Genomic DNA, 15,579 nt, shown 5'->3' on the forward strand with positions numbered 1-15,579 from the left:
CTGTGCTCCGCAACGGGAGAGGCCACAACAGTGAGAGGCCCGCGTACCGCAAAAAAAAAATAAAAAGAGTGAAATTTTGCCACATGCTGCAACATGGATGAACCTTGGAGACATTATGCTAAGTGTAATAAACCAGTCACAGAAAGACAAATACTGTATGGTTCCACTTATATGAGGTACCCAGAGCAGTCAGATTCATAGAACTAGAAAGTAAAAGGGTGGTTACCAGGGGCCTGGCAGAGGGAATGGGGGGAGTTATTGTTTAATCGGTGCAGAGTTTCAGTTTGGAGAGGTGACAAAGTTCCAGAGATGGTTGGGTAGTTACGGGTGCACAACATCGTGAATATATTTAATACTGCTGAACTGTACACTTCAAAGTGGTTAAAGTGGTAAATTTTACGTTGTGTGTATTTTACCACAATAAAAAAAAATTTCCTTAAGCAGAAAACAAAATCCTGAAAGGAAGGAGACCAATTGTTTTGACCATTGGGAGGAAGGATTAAATGAAAGTTGTCTTATACTTTGATAAATACCTGCCAGCGTTGGTTTCCTTCATTTAGTTCAGAGCTGAGCTTGGTCGACCAGCACCAGCAGGTCCTTCCCAGAAGCTTCTCGCCCAAAGAGAACATGGGTTGTTCTGAGAAGTCCCTAAAAAAAGGCTACAGTTAAGTTTATTTTCAGACAGGATGTAGTTGCGGGGGGAAAGGAAAACCTTTTCTTGAAAGCAAACTAAAATACTTGTCAAGACGTGAGGTCTTCTCTCCTGAAACAATTAAAAAATATCATAAACCCCTGGAGAGGGGAGGGCACAATCACATTCCGTGAATGCCTTATATCACCCACAGATTAAACCTCTTCAGCGTTGAAGTCCTTTCTTGGGATCTAGTTGAACAGAAGGCATTTTAAACAAATAGAAAAATGTTTTAAGAAAGACATATATGACTTGTTTTTTTAGCAGTTGGGGTCTTATGCAAAGTGTGTAAATACTCTTTAGGAAAAACATAGTTTGTCCTACTTTCTTGTTTCTCTTCACCCTTAACATGGACCATTCCAAAAGAGCATATTCTTGAGCCTGTAATCTGAACTGTCTTATCCACCCATGATGGCTGTGTTGTAATTAGGAGGTAAAACAACCTGTGTGACTGAGTAAGCATGTATTCTCCTGTCTGGAAATGCCTGGAATTTTCTATCCTGATTGATTTCATCTGGTATATGTTATTTAAATGTGTCCTGGTGTTTGCTTCCTTCTTCTGTACCAGAGAAAAATACTAATAATTACTCTTTTTAAATTTCATGTAACCCTAGTTAGAAAGAAAGAGAAGGAAAAGTTGGCATAGTATTAATAGCCAATACTGATGGAGTTTTGCATTTGTTTTTTTTGAAGAAGGCATCATCTTCTGACAGTAAAGATAAAATAATTTACTGGACACAGTCTTCTACCCTGCTACTAGCATATCATTTGGGGCAGAGTATTTCTTTTCAAATTATAAGCTGCAACTTTTACACAAGTTCTGCTTGTGAAATGGCTTGTGAACTTCCTCTTTTATTCATTTCATTGCAAAGTATCTGAATATTTTTTTAACATCTTTATTGGAGTATAATTGCTTTACAATGGTGTGTTAGTTTCTGCTTCACAACAAAGTGAATCAGTTATACATATGTTCCCATATCTCCTCCCTCTTGCGTCTCCCTCCCTCCCACCCTCCCTATCCCACCCCTCTAGGTGGTCACAAAGCACCGAGCTGATCTCCCTGTGCCATGCGGCTGCTTCCCACTAGCTATCCACCCTACGTTTGGTAGTGTATATATGTCCATGCCACTCTCTCACTTCATCCCAGCTTACCCTTCCTCCTCCCCATATCCTCAAGTCCATTCTCTAGTAGGTCTGTGTCCCGTGTCCTCAAGTCCATTCTCTAGTAGGTCTGCATCTTTATTCCCGTCCTGCCTCTAGGTTCCTCAGAACAATTTTTTTTTAAGATTCCATTTATATGTGTTAGCATACGGTATTTGTTTTTCTCTTTCTGACTTACTTCACTCTGTATGACAGACTTTAGGTCCATCCACCTCACTACCAATAACTCAATTTCGTTTCTTTTTATGGCTGAGTAATATTCCATTGTATATATGTGCCACATCTTCTTTATCCATTCATCTGTCAATGGACACTTAGGTTGCTTCCATGAAAGAGTTCCTCAAAGCCATACAGCTGAAGCTGCACATCTTACATATTTTGTTAAACAGCATGTTTTATCAGAGATGATGTAATTCCACAATGAAAGGCTGACTGCAAGGCTGGTGGATTAGCCGGAAACAGAGCTCATTTCGGGCCCCAGGTGAGAAAGCAGCTGCATTCCCTCTCCTCATGCCTGGCTCTCCTGGCAGTGGTGTTGACTCCAAAACTTTAATCTTTTTTCTTAGTCTTAACAAGAGTCCCATGAAGGTGGAGATTTTCATCATACATTACCCTTTAAGGTTGAAGCATCTGTGATTCTTTCTTCTCAGTGTGAAGGAAACTCTCAGCAAAGCTACTTTAAAAATGTCTCTTGTTGCAAAATATCTGGACAGAGCCAACCTAGTTTCTAGGCGGGCGAATGCCGCGGCCTGCCTTGTGGGTTTGATTCCTTTTGTATCTGAGAAAACCGCTTTCCCGGAATCAAATGGGAACTCTCTTCCAGAGGTGACCTGTGGAGCCTCTTGTTAGCCTGGTCTGCCTTGGTTTCTGAGATGATCACACACCTGTTTAAACTCTGTTTTCAATGACCACCCAGCTGTGGTACCATATGTGGTTTGCATTGCAGAGTCCCCAAGGAACGTGGTTCTGAGGGCTCGTCCAGAGCCAGGCTCTTTGGCTGAGATCACGCCTCGGTGTGTTTGATGCGGCTTTTCTCCTTGTGTCGGTGCCCAGAGTCCTTCCAATAAATACAGACAAAATTAGACAAAGCCTTTGCACTTTAAAATCCTCAAAACTGGTTTTAGGCTTGAGACTCGCTTTGCCAGTGTGTGGGTTAGCCCTGTTTTGTGGTGGCAGCATGTCTTGTGAAGACCACATTCCATGGTCCTTCTCACTCCCCTGTCCATTATTTTTCTTTTTCTTTTTCTTTTTTTTTTTTTTTTTTTTTCTGGTACGCGGGCCTCTCACTGCTCGCGTTAGGGAGCACAGGCTCCGGACGCGCAGCCTCAGCGGCCATGGCTCACGGGCCCAGCCGCTCCGCGGCATGTGGGATCTTCCCGGACCGGGGCATGAACCCGTGTCCCCTGCATCAGCGGGCGGACTCTCAACCACTGCGCCACCAGGGAAGCCCCTCCCCTGTCCATTATTAAGCACCTGCTGGGTGCACTGCACTGTGCTAGGTAGTGTACAGTAGATGTTCTTGGCTGAATTTCAGCTTACCAGGTGTTAGTGTTTTATCTAATAGACTTTCTGTTTCTTTCTCGAGGAGGTTCCCCTTGCTCTGCCCCTGTTCCTGGTTCAACCAAGTCCCTTCTCATTTGGCCCAGCCTCAGGTAATGTCATGTGTACCTGAAGTCCCAGGAAAACACAATATAACAGGCTTGGGTTTCAGTTCGGAATTCATCTTTACTTTTAGCCTTCTGGCGTGTAAAGAAGGACGAATAAAGTACAAGTCACCTTTCTCTGAACATTGAAATTGAAACTTGTCTGAAAACATTCAGGGAAGTTTGAGCTGTGTTGACACTAATTCTTTTTTTTTTTTTTCTTTCCCAACCAGTGTTTAATAAAAGTCTTACTAATTTCTTGGTCCTGTCTTAGGCAGGGGAGGACAGAGACTAAATCACACTCCTTCCTTAGGGAAGTGCACAGACTCACACCAGGGGAGAGGAGTCGTCACGTTTACAAATGATTTTGTCATTTATCATCTCTGCTATCCTCTGAGAAACTTTATGAAATACATCATTATTACCTCCTTTTACAGTGAAAGAAATTGATGCTCAGAGGTGTTTACTGAGGTGCCATGTCTCACGGCAGAGCTTATGGTCTTTCCACACTTGTTCTCAGGTGGCCACTGTTGGGAACTGGGCTCAGTCCGGCCTAACGGACCCTCCAGAATGAGCAGAGCTGGGCCCGGGAACAGGACCCCCTCAGCCTTCCTGCCCTTGTCAGTACACGTATGTGGTGGGAAAATGGTCTGCCTCTTCAGAGAGGAGGAGCTGGACCAGAGATGACAAGCGCTCAAGAAAGACTAAGCAGGGCAGGATGGGTATAGATGGGGGCAGCGGAGGGGAGTGATGCTAGGAATAGAGCTCAATTCGGACCACAGCCAGTGCGGAAGTGCTGAGTCTGTGGGACACACATGTGGGTGACCAAATGGTACAGCTGTGTACAATGGTAGTGTGGGCTTTTCAGATGCATCGGGCTTAATGGGGCTGCAAAGCTTTGTGTAGAACCATCCTAAGTGCTGTACTGTGTCCCCATTGTACAGATGAGGAGATGGAGGCATGGAGAGGGTAAGGCACTTGTGCAAGGTCTTCGGGTAGTAAGAGATGGTCTTCTGGCAAAACCCACACACCTCATCCTAGCCCTGCTTTGTTGCCTTGTGACTGAAGGTCAGCTTCTGGTACCCCAGCAAGCCTCATCCCATCAGGGCTCCAGGTACCCAATAGTTGTAGATTAGGAACAATGAGACCCCTATTTCTATGGGGACATTGAAGCCTGTACCTAGTACTTCCCAGAGTTTTCAACTTTTAGGACAAACTTAGGCTCAAAAGGAAGATTCTTCCTGCTTTCAAATACTGCTGCCTGAAGGAATGGTTGGCTTGATCATTGGATAACAACACTATTTTTGGTCTGGTATGTCCAGAGGTATTCTGCTGCATCATTTTGATTGGACACCCCTTCTCAAAAAATGAAAAAGGCAGAGCTTATGTAACGAGGGACCTGTTGTCCAAATGAGGACCAGGTCATTTGCCTCCTGGATTTGACACTCTGGCTGTCATGTAGGCCCCAAGTGAAGTAAAGTGTATCCCTGGTTCCTGGCTCTCTCAAGGCACATTATGTGTGGCCTGGAGGGAATAGATCTTGTACTAAATACTAATTGGATTCTGGCACCTTCAAAAGCAATGATCTTCTAACGTGAAGACACTGAAATTGAAGACAAAGGAAGTAAGGAAACTACTCTGTACTCAGTGATTATCGCAGTGACCTGTTGTTAGCCTCATTTTACAGATGAGGAAACTGGTGTTTAAGTTCATTGCCCAGGTAGTTTAGGGGATTTCTTCAAAGTCGGTGTTGTGGTTATTTCAGTGATGAGGAAAATAGAGCAGAATTAGTCAATGTGAGGATTTATCTCAGAATGTTGTCATGAAAGCGAAGAGAAGGCCACACCATGTTTAGGTTTTGATACTGAGTATATTTTGGTTAAAACACAGTGAATTAGAGGATCTTTGAATCTTTGGATTGTATGTATCACCCAGTGCTGCCTTCGTGGATGAGACACGTCAGCTGAGCCAGTCATAATGAACTACCCGTCACATACGCACTTGCTCATTTCAGAAGGAGTGCAAGAAGAAATAACAGTGAGAAAAGGCTCCACGACTCATGGTGCCACTTTGGGCGTGAGGGAGCAGCCAGGAGCATCCCCACTGCCAGTGGACAAGAGGGTTCTGGGGAGGTGAGGATTGAAGACATGCTCAGGGTTTGAGTCCCTGCCAGGGTAGGGCCGCTGTCCCAGACACATCACTTATTCACGTGCTTGCTTTGAGACTCGAGTAGTTTCGGTGACCCGCCCCCACGCCCCATGGAATACACAGGGAGTGTGGGATCCCAGCAGCTTCCCTGCCGTGGTCCAGAAGAATCTGTCCTGGAGGGTGGGAGTCGGGGAAGAGGAGGAATGCCTGGACCTGAGATAATCCTGCCTGCGTCCCAGGTGAGGTGGAAGGCTGAACGGGGTCCCTTCTCTTTTCCCTTTTTGTGTGCATTCTTCCCTTCGTGTATCGTTGAACTCTGTAGGTGGTAAGGTGGTAGGTGGGGTGCATTATCCCCTCGTTCCTTGAGCAGTAGGGTAGCCAGTCTGCAGTTCCAGCAGGGCCAGCCTGTGAGCCCCGGTCCTTACACTGTCTCCTGGGGGCTGCCAAAGGCAGCTTGATAGCCTGCTGTTTGTTTTGAGAATTAAGAAGTTCTAGTGTTCTCTTGTGTTGTATCCGTGTTACACATGAAATGTAGAGAGAATGAGGCAGTGTTGATAGCGGTTAAATATGTGCTTTCTGTTATCAGTTCACCTTGTTTGTAAGATGGCTTTTCCTAGAGCTTGCCAAAGCTGTGGCAGCAGGACCGAGGAGGAAGCACCGATCATGCGCCCCATTCCATCCACAGGAGCTCTCCTTTATGATGGCTTGGCCACTTCTCCCTACAGTGTGCACAGGGCAGAGCTGGCCCCTCTCAAAACTGGTGTTAGACTGACAATTAAGATAATGTTTTCAGGGAAAGCGTAGTCCTAACCAGACTCTCTCTCTAGCCACTACTCTTTGATTACACACAGGTGGAAAAAAACACATTTAATTGTTTCAAAGATTATTATATTTTTGGTAAATTTATAGTAAATGGGGGTGATTGATAAAGGGCTATTTTATTCTTAGCTTGTGGTTTCTAATTACATCAGTTACAGCTTCGCCTTCCTCTTCACTAGCGTGCAGGCATGGACTGGAAAAGAATGAGCTAATCCTTGATAGATCAGGTGGAATAAAGATCTCCATTCATATCTTTACCTTTTATCCCTTCTTCTGAGTGCCAAGAATTAATGCTGTTTGAAAGTACAAGCTGAACCTGCCAAGCTTCGGACAGCTAAGATAATCCTAGTTATTTTAAATGTTAGTGAGAAGGGTAGCAGTTCTACTCTGGAAAAGAGTCCTATTGTGAAACATCAAATATCTGCTAAGTGGTATTGATTGGACATGATTTTATTTCCAAACACTATGGTTATCATGAAGCGGAAGAATTCATTGTTTAAGACATTTTCATCAGCTTTTCATCACACTCTTAGGCTTGCAAACTCGAGGAAACCAGAGACCTGTCAGTGTCTAGGTGAAGAGTTGCTAACAGTTGAAGAACGCCACTTGCATTTTTTATTTTTAAAATGGTTTCTTAGTGGGAGCTTAATAGTATTTAACATCTAGAGGAAGAACAATTTTTTTTCTCAAGCACCAATATCCTGTTTCTCACATCACTGGAAGAGAATTGTTCGTTCCGGTCCACCGACTCCCAACAGATCATTCAAGTTAAAAGTCAGGGGTCTTTGCAGTGTCAAAAGATTTAGCAGTTAGATTGGGTTTTGTTTTGTTTTTTAGAGAGGTGGGTTTTGGGGGGGGGGCAGTCTATAATATTTTCCAAAAAGAATATTGGTGGTTAGATGGCATCACTGAAATCATCTTTTTTTCCCCCTCAGCATTGGTAAGAGTGATTATGTGTAAGGTTTTTTTGTTTGTTTTAAAATAATAATAAAAGAAAGACCATTTAGCTGCTGTAGACAGATAGGCTAGTAGAGAGAAAACAGATAACAGGGTTTGCTGGTTCAAACCAGGGTCAGCCCCAGAGGTTTACCCACCTTTCGTTGTAACAAGAAAAAAGATAAGATGGGCACTTTTTCCTTTTTTTTTTTTTTTTTTTCATTTTCTTACTTTTTAAATCTCTACTTCGGTCTCCAGAAGTCATTTCTTCCATTTCTGTAAATGCTGGGAGCCTAGTGATGATTACAGGGTAGCATAATCCTGAATTGTCTGTTGCCTGTGAAAGCTTCCTGTCCCCCGTCCCCACCCCCCACCCCCCACCCCCCAGCGCCAGAGCAAAGCATTCCCGTCTTCGCTCATGCAAATAGTGGTGTGTTGAGCATCGCCCGGCCAATTATTCTTTCTTTCTTTGGGTTTATTCCCCAGAGTGGAATTACCAGGTCAGAGGGTATGAACAGTTTTACGGTTCTTATTACATGTCACTAGGCTGCTGTCCAGAAAGACTGAACCAATTTCTAGTGCTACCAACAGCGTATCTTTCCCCACAGTCCCGTGGACAGTGGGCATTAGCGTTTTTACAAAATAATGAAGAGGAACCTTTTGAGTTGAAATTAGCCTTCTGCAGGGCTCATTAGAATCAACACGCAAAAAAGAATTTTGGCTTTTTAATTTTTAATTGGTATAAAATGATTTAAAATGATTCGTTGTTATTCTTCCCCCCAGTAAGTAAAATACATTTTGGACATTAGTCACTAAGATAAACACTAAATCTTTGATGCACTTGGAACTACTTTTATGAGGTGCTACACAAAATGAGTTAAACAGATACTGTCCCTAACTTCAACATTCAGAGACAATGCTAAGCCTTTAACAAAAGTAAAATGAACATGGATTTAAATTTTGAGTGGAGAAGAGCTTTAAAAAATACAGGTATTTTGCAAAACAGGTTGAGTTCATTTATTTGGATCTTCTCTGGAGTGCAGTCATGCATTAAGTATGCTTGGAGCCTCCCTAGTCTATGCAGGTGACACACTCTGCATATCTTCACACCCTCAGGTCAGAGGAATATTTTCCAAGAAAGTTATCCACAAGGCAAGTGAGAGCAAAAGGGGGGCTCTGGCCAAATCCTTTCTTTTGCAGAATTCCCACCCCTTCCTTTTTCAGTCACAAGTCGGGCCAAATGGGGGAGTCGGGGTGTTTGTGGCTGGGGTGGGAGCGTGCCTAGGTCAGCTGTTAATTGTAGGCAGAAGCTCAGAACATGTCTGGAGAACGCTTGCCTATTCCTTTATAGCCTCTGCATTAAAAGTTGACAAGGGTCAGTTATTTTACCTCCTCAAACTAACACAGAGATTAGGACGGTTCAGTGGCCAGTGACTAAATGTGACACCCAAGGGTGGGGATGGTGCAGGGGTGAGAACAAGCCAGGAGGTGGGGCTGACCAATGTTGCACTGCCCTTGGCGGCTTCCACAGGGCCTCCTTTGTAAAACGGGAGAATAATTCTCTCAGTGAATGGTTTGAGGATTAAATTTACATACTCATTAAAGTAGGTGACATACAAGAAGTAGTCAGTAAATGTTCACTCCCTTCTCCATCTCTTCTGTACAGAGATCCTTCTGTCACTGGCTTGAGATGGGGATGGGGGTGGGCAGATAACTCACAGACTCTGGTTGGCCCTTAGTTGGCTCTCCAGATCCTTGTATAGTCACAAGATGTCAGAGCAAAGTCTGCTGTCTGTGTAGATACAACATCCTTGGGCATGGAACACAATTCATAAATTATCTTGGATTTGCAGGGAAATTTAAATCCATATAACAATTCAAATTTAGTAAGAAGCCTTAATGAACAGTGAGAAAATGAAAGCTTCAGGTTTCCTAGGTTCAAATCAGTACTCTTTTTGTTAAACTTAGTAAATCTAAACAAATACTACCAATATCAAAAGTAAATTGCTTGTCAGGAAATTACCTACACTGGTTTTCAAATTTAGTAACTTACTAAGTTTTCAGAACATTCCTTTCCTAACTGGATATTGAGGTAGCTATCCCAAACTATCCATCTGTCTGTCTTGTCCATATGTCACATTAGAAGAACGGGGCTTTCTCAGATAATTTGGTCCAGTGGAGTGGTTAAAGATCCACTTCTTAAATCCCAGCTCTGTTCTTTTATTTCTGTGTGGTTCCACTAGCTGCAGCAAACCTCGAAACCCATAACAAGCGTAAATAGTGTTCTCTTGTAAAAAGGTCTCTTTTCAGCATGGTAATATACCTTATTAAATTCCAAACATAATAAGTATTGATGGCAAACACATCAGGACCCAGTACAGCTTCTACTATGATTTAGTTCTCTACAAATGACTTCAGCACTCAGCTCCCAATGCATTTTGCTAATTACATCATAGATTTCCCTATTGATGAACACAAGCTGAATTAACACAGGAGCACTAATGTACCCTTTCACCATTATTGTTGTACAAGAAGCCGTGGCAGATGCTGGCAGTTAGTTACACAAACATTAGTATTAACGATTGGCCATTTGGAATTGGTGACAAACTACTGCCCTGCGGAATCCTGAGGCTGAAACCAATCAGGAAGTTAATGAGGAGAGAAATTACCACTGCAGCTTCCCCTTAATTACATTCACACTAGGCAGAAAGGGAGTTCTGGGGGTGGATCTAAACTCAGCTAAGGTTAAGAAGGTCAGAGACCCTTTTGCTTAAATTTTGTATCTACTGTGGCTTGTAAGGTTGCAAAAATTGTTCAACACATTATTACTTTTGCATCCTTCATATTTAATGTCAGATTCCTAGTGGAGTTTTATGTTTATAGGTTTGCTGTTAAAACCTTTACCTGACTTCTGTTTTAGTGTTGTATAATTCAGTTTCTTTTAATTTTTCTGTTTTTTTTAAGTTTCCTTCCCATTTACTGCTTTTGACTTTTTAAAAGGGATGTATGCTTTTTAAAAGGTATGTACACCTTCCCCCAAGTGTTTGTTTCCCTCTATCCAAGAGAACTAATGGGAAAGTTGATAAGCTATCGCTTTCACTTGCTAGCTACTGAGAAACTAGGGTTACCCGTCAAATGGTGGAAATACATGGGTGGGGTCTTGCTTGGGGTAATTTGTCAGATGGATCATTTGACAAGACTCGTTCTATTAGCATCGTTTACATAAAGGGGAGGGGCTCGGTGAAGGGTGGAAATAGTATCCCCAAAGAGGGGGGAGAAGACTGTTTTTTGTTTTTAATGAACATAAAATTGAAACTCTGCTACTTAACTTGCCTCTTCAATTAAATAGATAATACTGTGCAGAAATACTATTTTTTATTCTAAAGAAGCACTGGGGATTTTAATGAGTGTCTATGAAAACACTTTCAACTCCGAATAGAAATTGCGGAGCGCCTTTTTCTTTGTTGGAACCTAATTGCACGGTGAATGTAGAAAGACTAGCCACTTCTAACGCACTCTTCTCCCTCTGTCTCTCCCCACTCCCCAGTATTCTCGCCACCCAGCAGTCAAGATTCTGGCTTGGTTTCCCTCTCCAGCAGCTCTCCTATTAGTAATGAGAGCTCAAAGGGAGTGCTCGAATGTGAGTCCGCCTCGGAGCCCAGCAGCTTTGCGGTCACTCCTGTCATCGAGGACCACGAATAATCGGGCACCCCGATGCCTTTGGCCATTCACCTGGAGTGGCAGGTTTATTCCGTTTATACACAGGGTTTGTTGTTAATATTTTGCCTTGACTCACGCCGACTTAACTGTTGAGAAGATGTTTGGTTTATACTCCTAAGAGCTTAGCCCAGAGGCTAGAACACATTTGGAATAGTTTAGTATCTGTGTCTACCGTCTGCAACAATTAAGTGCTTTGCTCACGGAGTTAAATATTAAATAGTGGTGTCCCTCATTTTTTTATGACACTGGTTTACATGTAGTTTTCAAGAAATACAATAATTCACTCAAGTAAAGCAGTACATTTGCATCTAAATGTGTCAATTACTTTCAGTTTTAAAATGAAATCTTAGGTGCCTTAGATAGTTTTTTGAATTTTAGTATTTTAATACAAGTGCTAAACTATAAATTTGGCCAAGTTCCTGACTGGTGAGAAGAAAAGAATAGAGTTAGATTATTTTAGAAATCTGCAGAAGGTTAAATAGAAATTGTGTGTGTGTTTGTGTTGCTGTTAGAAAAGCCTAGCCCCGACCCCATCCCCTCAGATCTAAAACGTGACTGGAATAGTCAGAAGAAAAAATTAATGACTTTAAGAATTGCTACCTTTTCTAAAGGGTAGTTTGAAAACAATACAATTTAAAGTAACCCTAGTAATGCAGAGTTCCTGAGTGTTGTTTCTAGAAAAATATAAGAGTTTATGATGCACATTCTACTATTACAAAAAATGGATGCAATCTAGATTATTTTGTAACCTTAGGTTGTAATCTGATTTGAAGATAAGTACATCTTTAAAAGTTACTATAGATTTCTGAGTTCATTTTTTGTTAAAAATTGCTAGTGGTGTACTCCTTATGTAACAGAAGCCATCCTGAAATGAAACTAGTCTAAAAAAAATTCATTGTTCTGTGTAGTTGCGGCTGTACCTGAAATAAAAATGTTATTGATGACTGAATTTTCTTGTGTGTATATTTGATGAGTGGTATTAAACAGGAAAAAAGAAATTACTTGTATTTTCTTCGCTCTGTGCTTTGAAAACATCTATTTGATTTCACCCCCATCTGTTGTAATCAATAACCTGACCATCTTGTTTTTTATTAAATGCACTTACTCTTAATTTCATCCACCAGTGGTTTTAGAGAGAATAATGTGGAGTTACCTATATAGGTTTGACATTATAAATCACTTCTTGGGGCTGAATCGTATAGCGGTATCGATTGATCCTGATATATCACAGAAATTTACTGTCACTTCTGTTTTCAATTAAAGATACAATCAGTCAGATAATGACTTAATTGGATTTTACAGAAGATTGAGTTTTATTGCCCAGTGCTTTACGAGTTTAGTTAAGGAAGATCATTTTATCACACTTGTCAGGCTGCTGCTACTGCAGCCGTGTGCCCTTCGGGGCGGCTGTGGCTGTAGGTATTGTGACGGCGACGCTGGAGGCTGCCGGGCGCGCCGGGAAGGACTGGGCCGCAGACTCACCACCTTCAAGGCGTTAATGGTGGCTTTTCGGAGAGGAAGATTCCTTGCTCACCTGCGCACTCGCTGCCCACTGTCCAGGCCCCCTCCGTTTCTTTGAATAATCCTGGCTTCTGCGGATCCAGGAGTCTTCCAGTTCCTACTGTTCCAAGGTGACCCCCAACACACTAATTTTGCCGGGTGTGTTTGATGGAGAAGCTTGGCACGCCCCTTCAACGGGTGTCTGTGTGTGTGTGTATGCCCTCTCCCAGCACAGCTCCCTTCAGTGCCCCTGAGTTTCTGGAAAGCCAGGCGGAGCCCGGAAAAGCGCGCGTGTGAGCTCTCAGAACCCTGACCGAGTACCCCCTGGGCCCCTGGTGCGCCCGGGCTCTAGTTTCGAAGGCCCTGCGCCTCCCGGCCTCCTGCTGCGGCCCGGAGCTCTACTCTGGGCCGTCGGAGCCCTGGGAACCAGGCTTGTTTAGTGGGCCTCCTACGCCCGAGGGTCCACTGCTTCTCCTGACGCCGAGTTTGGTTCTGAATTCGGGCGCCCGCCGCGCGGGGACTCTTATCGAAGATTCTGCCCAAGAAGGGCTACTCCCAGCGCGAGGACACAGACCCCAGGACCACAACGGGCCCAGGCGGAGTTGAGGGAAGCTTCAGCTGCTTCTCTCTTCTCCGCCGAATGGCCCCGTAAAAGAGGGACCTGCGGCCTTCCTCCCGCGCCTGGTGGGGTGGAGTGGCCCTGAGACGCCCAGGTTTCCTCCTGGAGGCTTATTCTTGACCGCTAGGGAGGAGAGCGCCAGGCAGGCCAGGCCCAGGCGGACTGCGTAAGGAGCTTAAAATTCTGAACACAAGGAAGAGCACAGACAGCAAGTCTTGTCTGCTGAATGTTGAGGGGCTATCAGTTTCTCAGTTCTGCGCCTTTGAACGGACACCTGTAACAAGAAGGCCGCGTCCCCCTGCGGGCGGCACCCGCAGTGTGGGCGGTGTGGAGTGCGCACCACACGTGTGTGCAGGTATGGGCGTGTCGGGCGCCCAGTGCTCGTCTCTTGCGGGCGCCGTGGCTCCGGCGCCGAGAAACCGAGGCAGGCTCGCCGGGCCTTCTCCCGGACTCCGGGCAAGCTTCCGCCACGCGACGTGGAGCTGTGGGCAGGCGAAGCGCGTGCCTTTCCCCAAGACCGCCTGCGACTCCCGCAGTGGCTGGGGGTGAGGGCGACTATTCCCCCTTTCCAGCGGACGCGGCTCCCGGGACCTGCGCCCACTCGGGTGTCCCCTTCACCCCACTAGTGTGCTGCAGACCCCGCGCTGCGTAACTAGGGTCTCGGGAAAAGCCGCCTGCGGGGCCCAGGGCGCTCTTGGTGACACTCACTTCCCCCCACAGCCCACGCACGGAACCGCCATTCCAGGCAGGGGCGGGAGCCGGCACTGCAGTCTCCCGGGCACCTTGTGGAAATTAAACTCCCGCCCACGTGTAGAAATCGAGCCCCCCCACTCGCTTCACGGGAACCGCAGTGCTGAACTGGCTTCACGTGCACACACAGACCACCGCATCTGACGCTTGGCACCAAGTGGTGTTAAAAGCGCTTTACAGAACGCGCTTCGTGTCACAAAGAAATACAGAGGACAGCCCGTGGAAGGCAGGGGATTTTCCTCGGCTCCCGGACTTGGCCCTGTCCGCCCCGCCGGCTGGGGCCGCCACTGCCTGCCTGCGCGCCGCCGCCGCTCCTTTGGGAGGTTTGCTCCGGCAACTTGCACGGGGCCTCGTCCTCCTTTCTCTCTCCGCGCATACGCACGCGGAGGAGGCCTGAGACCTGTGCTGCGTGCCGGCCGCCCGTAAGGTCAGTCGTCACTCTTGATTCTCGTCTTTAGAAGACGCCTTTCCTCCCCTACGCCTCAAGGAAACGCGAACGGCCTTTAGCCAGCCAGTTGTTCGTTGAGTACCTTCCCCCACCCCCGGCAAAAGAGCCTGCAAACTTTTCAGCAGCTCTAAGCTGCGGCCCGGACAGCTGGGGAGGGTCTTGGGCGAAGGGGCGGGGCGAGCAGGGCTTGGGGGCGGGGCGCAAAGTGGGCGTGGCCTAACTGCTCCGGAAGTCGCCCCGCCCGGGAGGCTCTGGCTTTGGCGTAGTGAACTGAGTCTTGGCCTGGCTCCCCGGGGTGGGGTGCTTTCGAGTGCCCGCGCAGCGCCTCGGCGTTGCGGTGTCACTGTCCTGCCGGTCTGGTCTCGGTTCAAGGAGTTCGCACCCAACTTTCCCTGGGGTGTGGGCAGCGCTGGCCGTTTCCCGCCTTCATTCCCGGGCCCGTCGAATCGAGAACGGGCTTCTTCCGTGGCAGTCCTCACCTCCGCCCACATTCTCCCCAGCAGTTTTTTTCCGGGACTGCAGGGGAGCGGGGAGGCGGAAGAGAGTTCCGGAAAGGGGGCTTGTCCTGGGGAACTGCACCAGCGCCCCCAGAGCAAACACTTTGGGGAACAGAAACTGTCTTGTTTCTTGAATGTTTCTCTAAGTTACCTGAAATTATTTCCTCGGCCTTTTTTGGTTTTTAAAGTCACAGGGGAAAGATTCCGTTAAAACTGTTTTAAAGGCAGCGCTGCTCTCATTTCATCTCGGAGGGTAGGTGTTTTACTTTTTCCTTTGGCACCGAAGGTAGACGGGGTCTGCAGGCTGCCCAGGCGACCCTCTTCTAAAACCGTGTAGGTACCTGACCGCCGCCTCCAGTCCCCCATGCCCGGCGGGGTGTGCACGACTCGGCCGAGGAAGCCCCGGGCGCTTGCGGGCCCCGCGGCCCTGGCCCAGTGGGAGCGCTCCGAGGGCGCCCTTTCCCAGTCCCTCCCTTCGAAAGCGCGGGGCGGGGGTCGCCGCTCAGGGGGCCCCTCAGATGTTGCAGTGCGGGAGCAACACCCATACAGCCACAGTACAGGATGGGGGCGGGCGCGACCTTGTGTCTAGTATAGATCTGAGTAATCTGCACCCGTTGGAGTGCCTACCAACAGGGTGAGCTGTTGCT

The 15,579-nt window shown here is 46.2% G+C and overlaps 1 protein-coding gene across 3 annotated transcripts in view; it reads left to right on the forward strand.

Annotated features, from left to right (window-relative positions):
• Positions 1-12,067, forward strand: part of DMRT1 (doublesex and mab-3 related transcription factor 1) — a 108,142-nt gene extending 96,075 nt beyond the window's left edge. For all 3 annotated transcript variants that reach the window (XM_024126884.2, XM_055087154.1, XM_028493905.2), the window contains exon 5: positions 10,946-12,067. In XM_024126884.2, coding sequence (XP_023982652.1) covers positions 10,946-11,100 — 155 coding nt within the window. In that variant the 3' untranslated portion in view covers positions 11,101-12,067. The remainder of the gene's footprint in view (positions 1-10,945) is intronic.
• Positions 12,068-15,579: the final 3,512 nt, after the last annotated feature.

The sequence above is a fragment of the Physeter macrocephalus genome, chromosome 9 (assembly GCF_002837175.3).
Source record: "Physeter macrocephalus isolate SW-GA chromosome 9, ASM283717v5, whole genome shotgun sequence".
Classification (NCBI taxonomy): Eukaryota; Metazoa; Chordata; class Mammalia; order Artiodactyla; family Physeteridae; genus Physeter; species Physeter macrocephalus.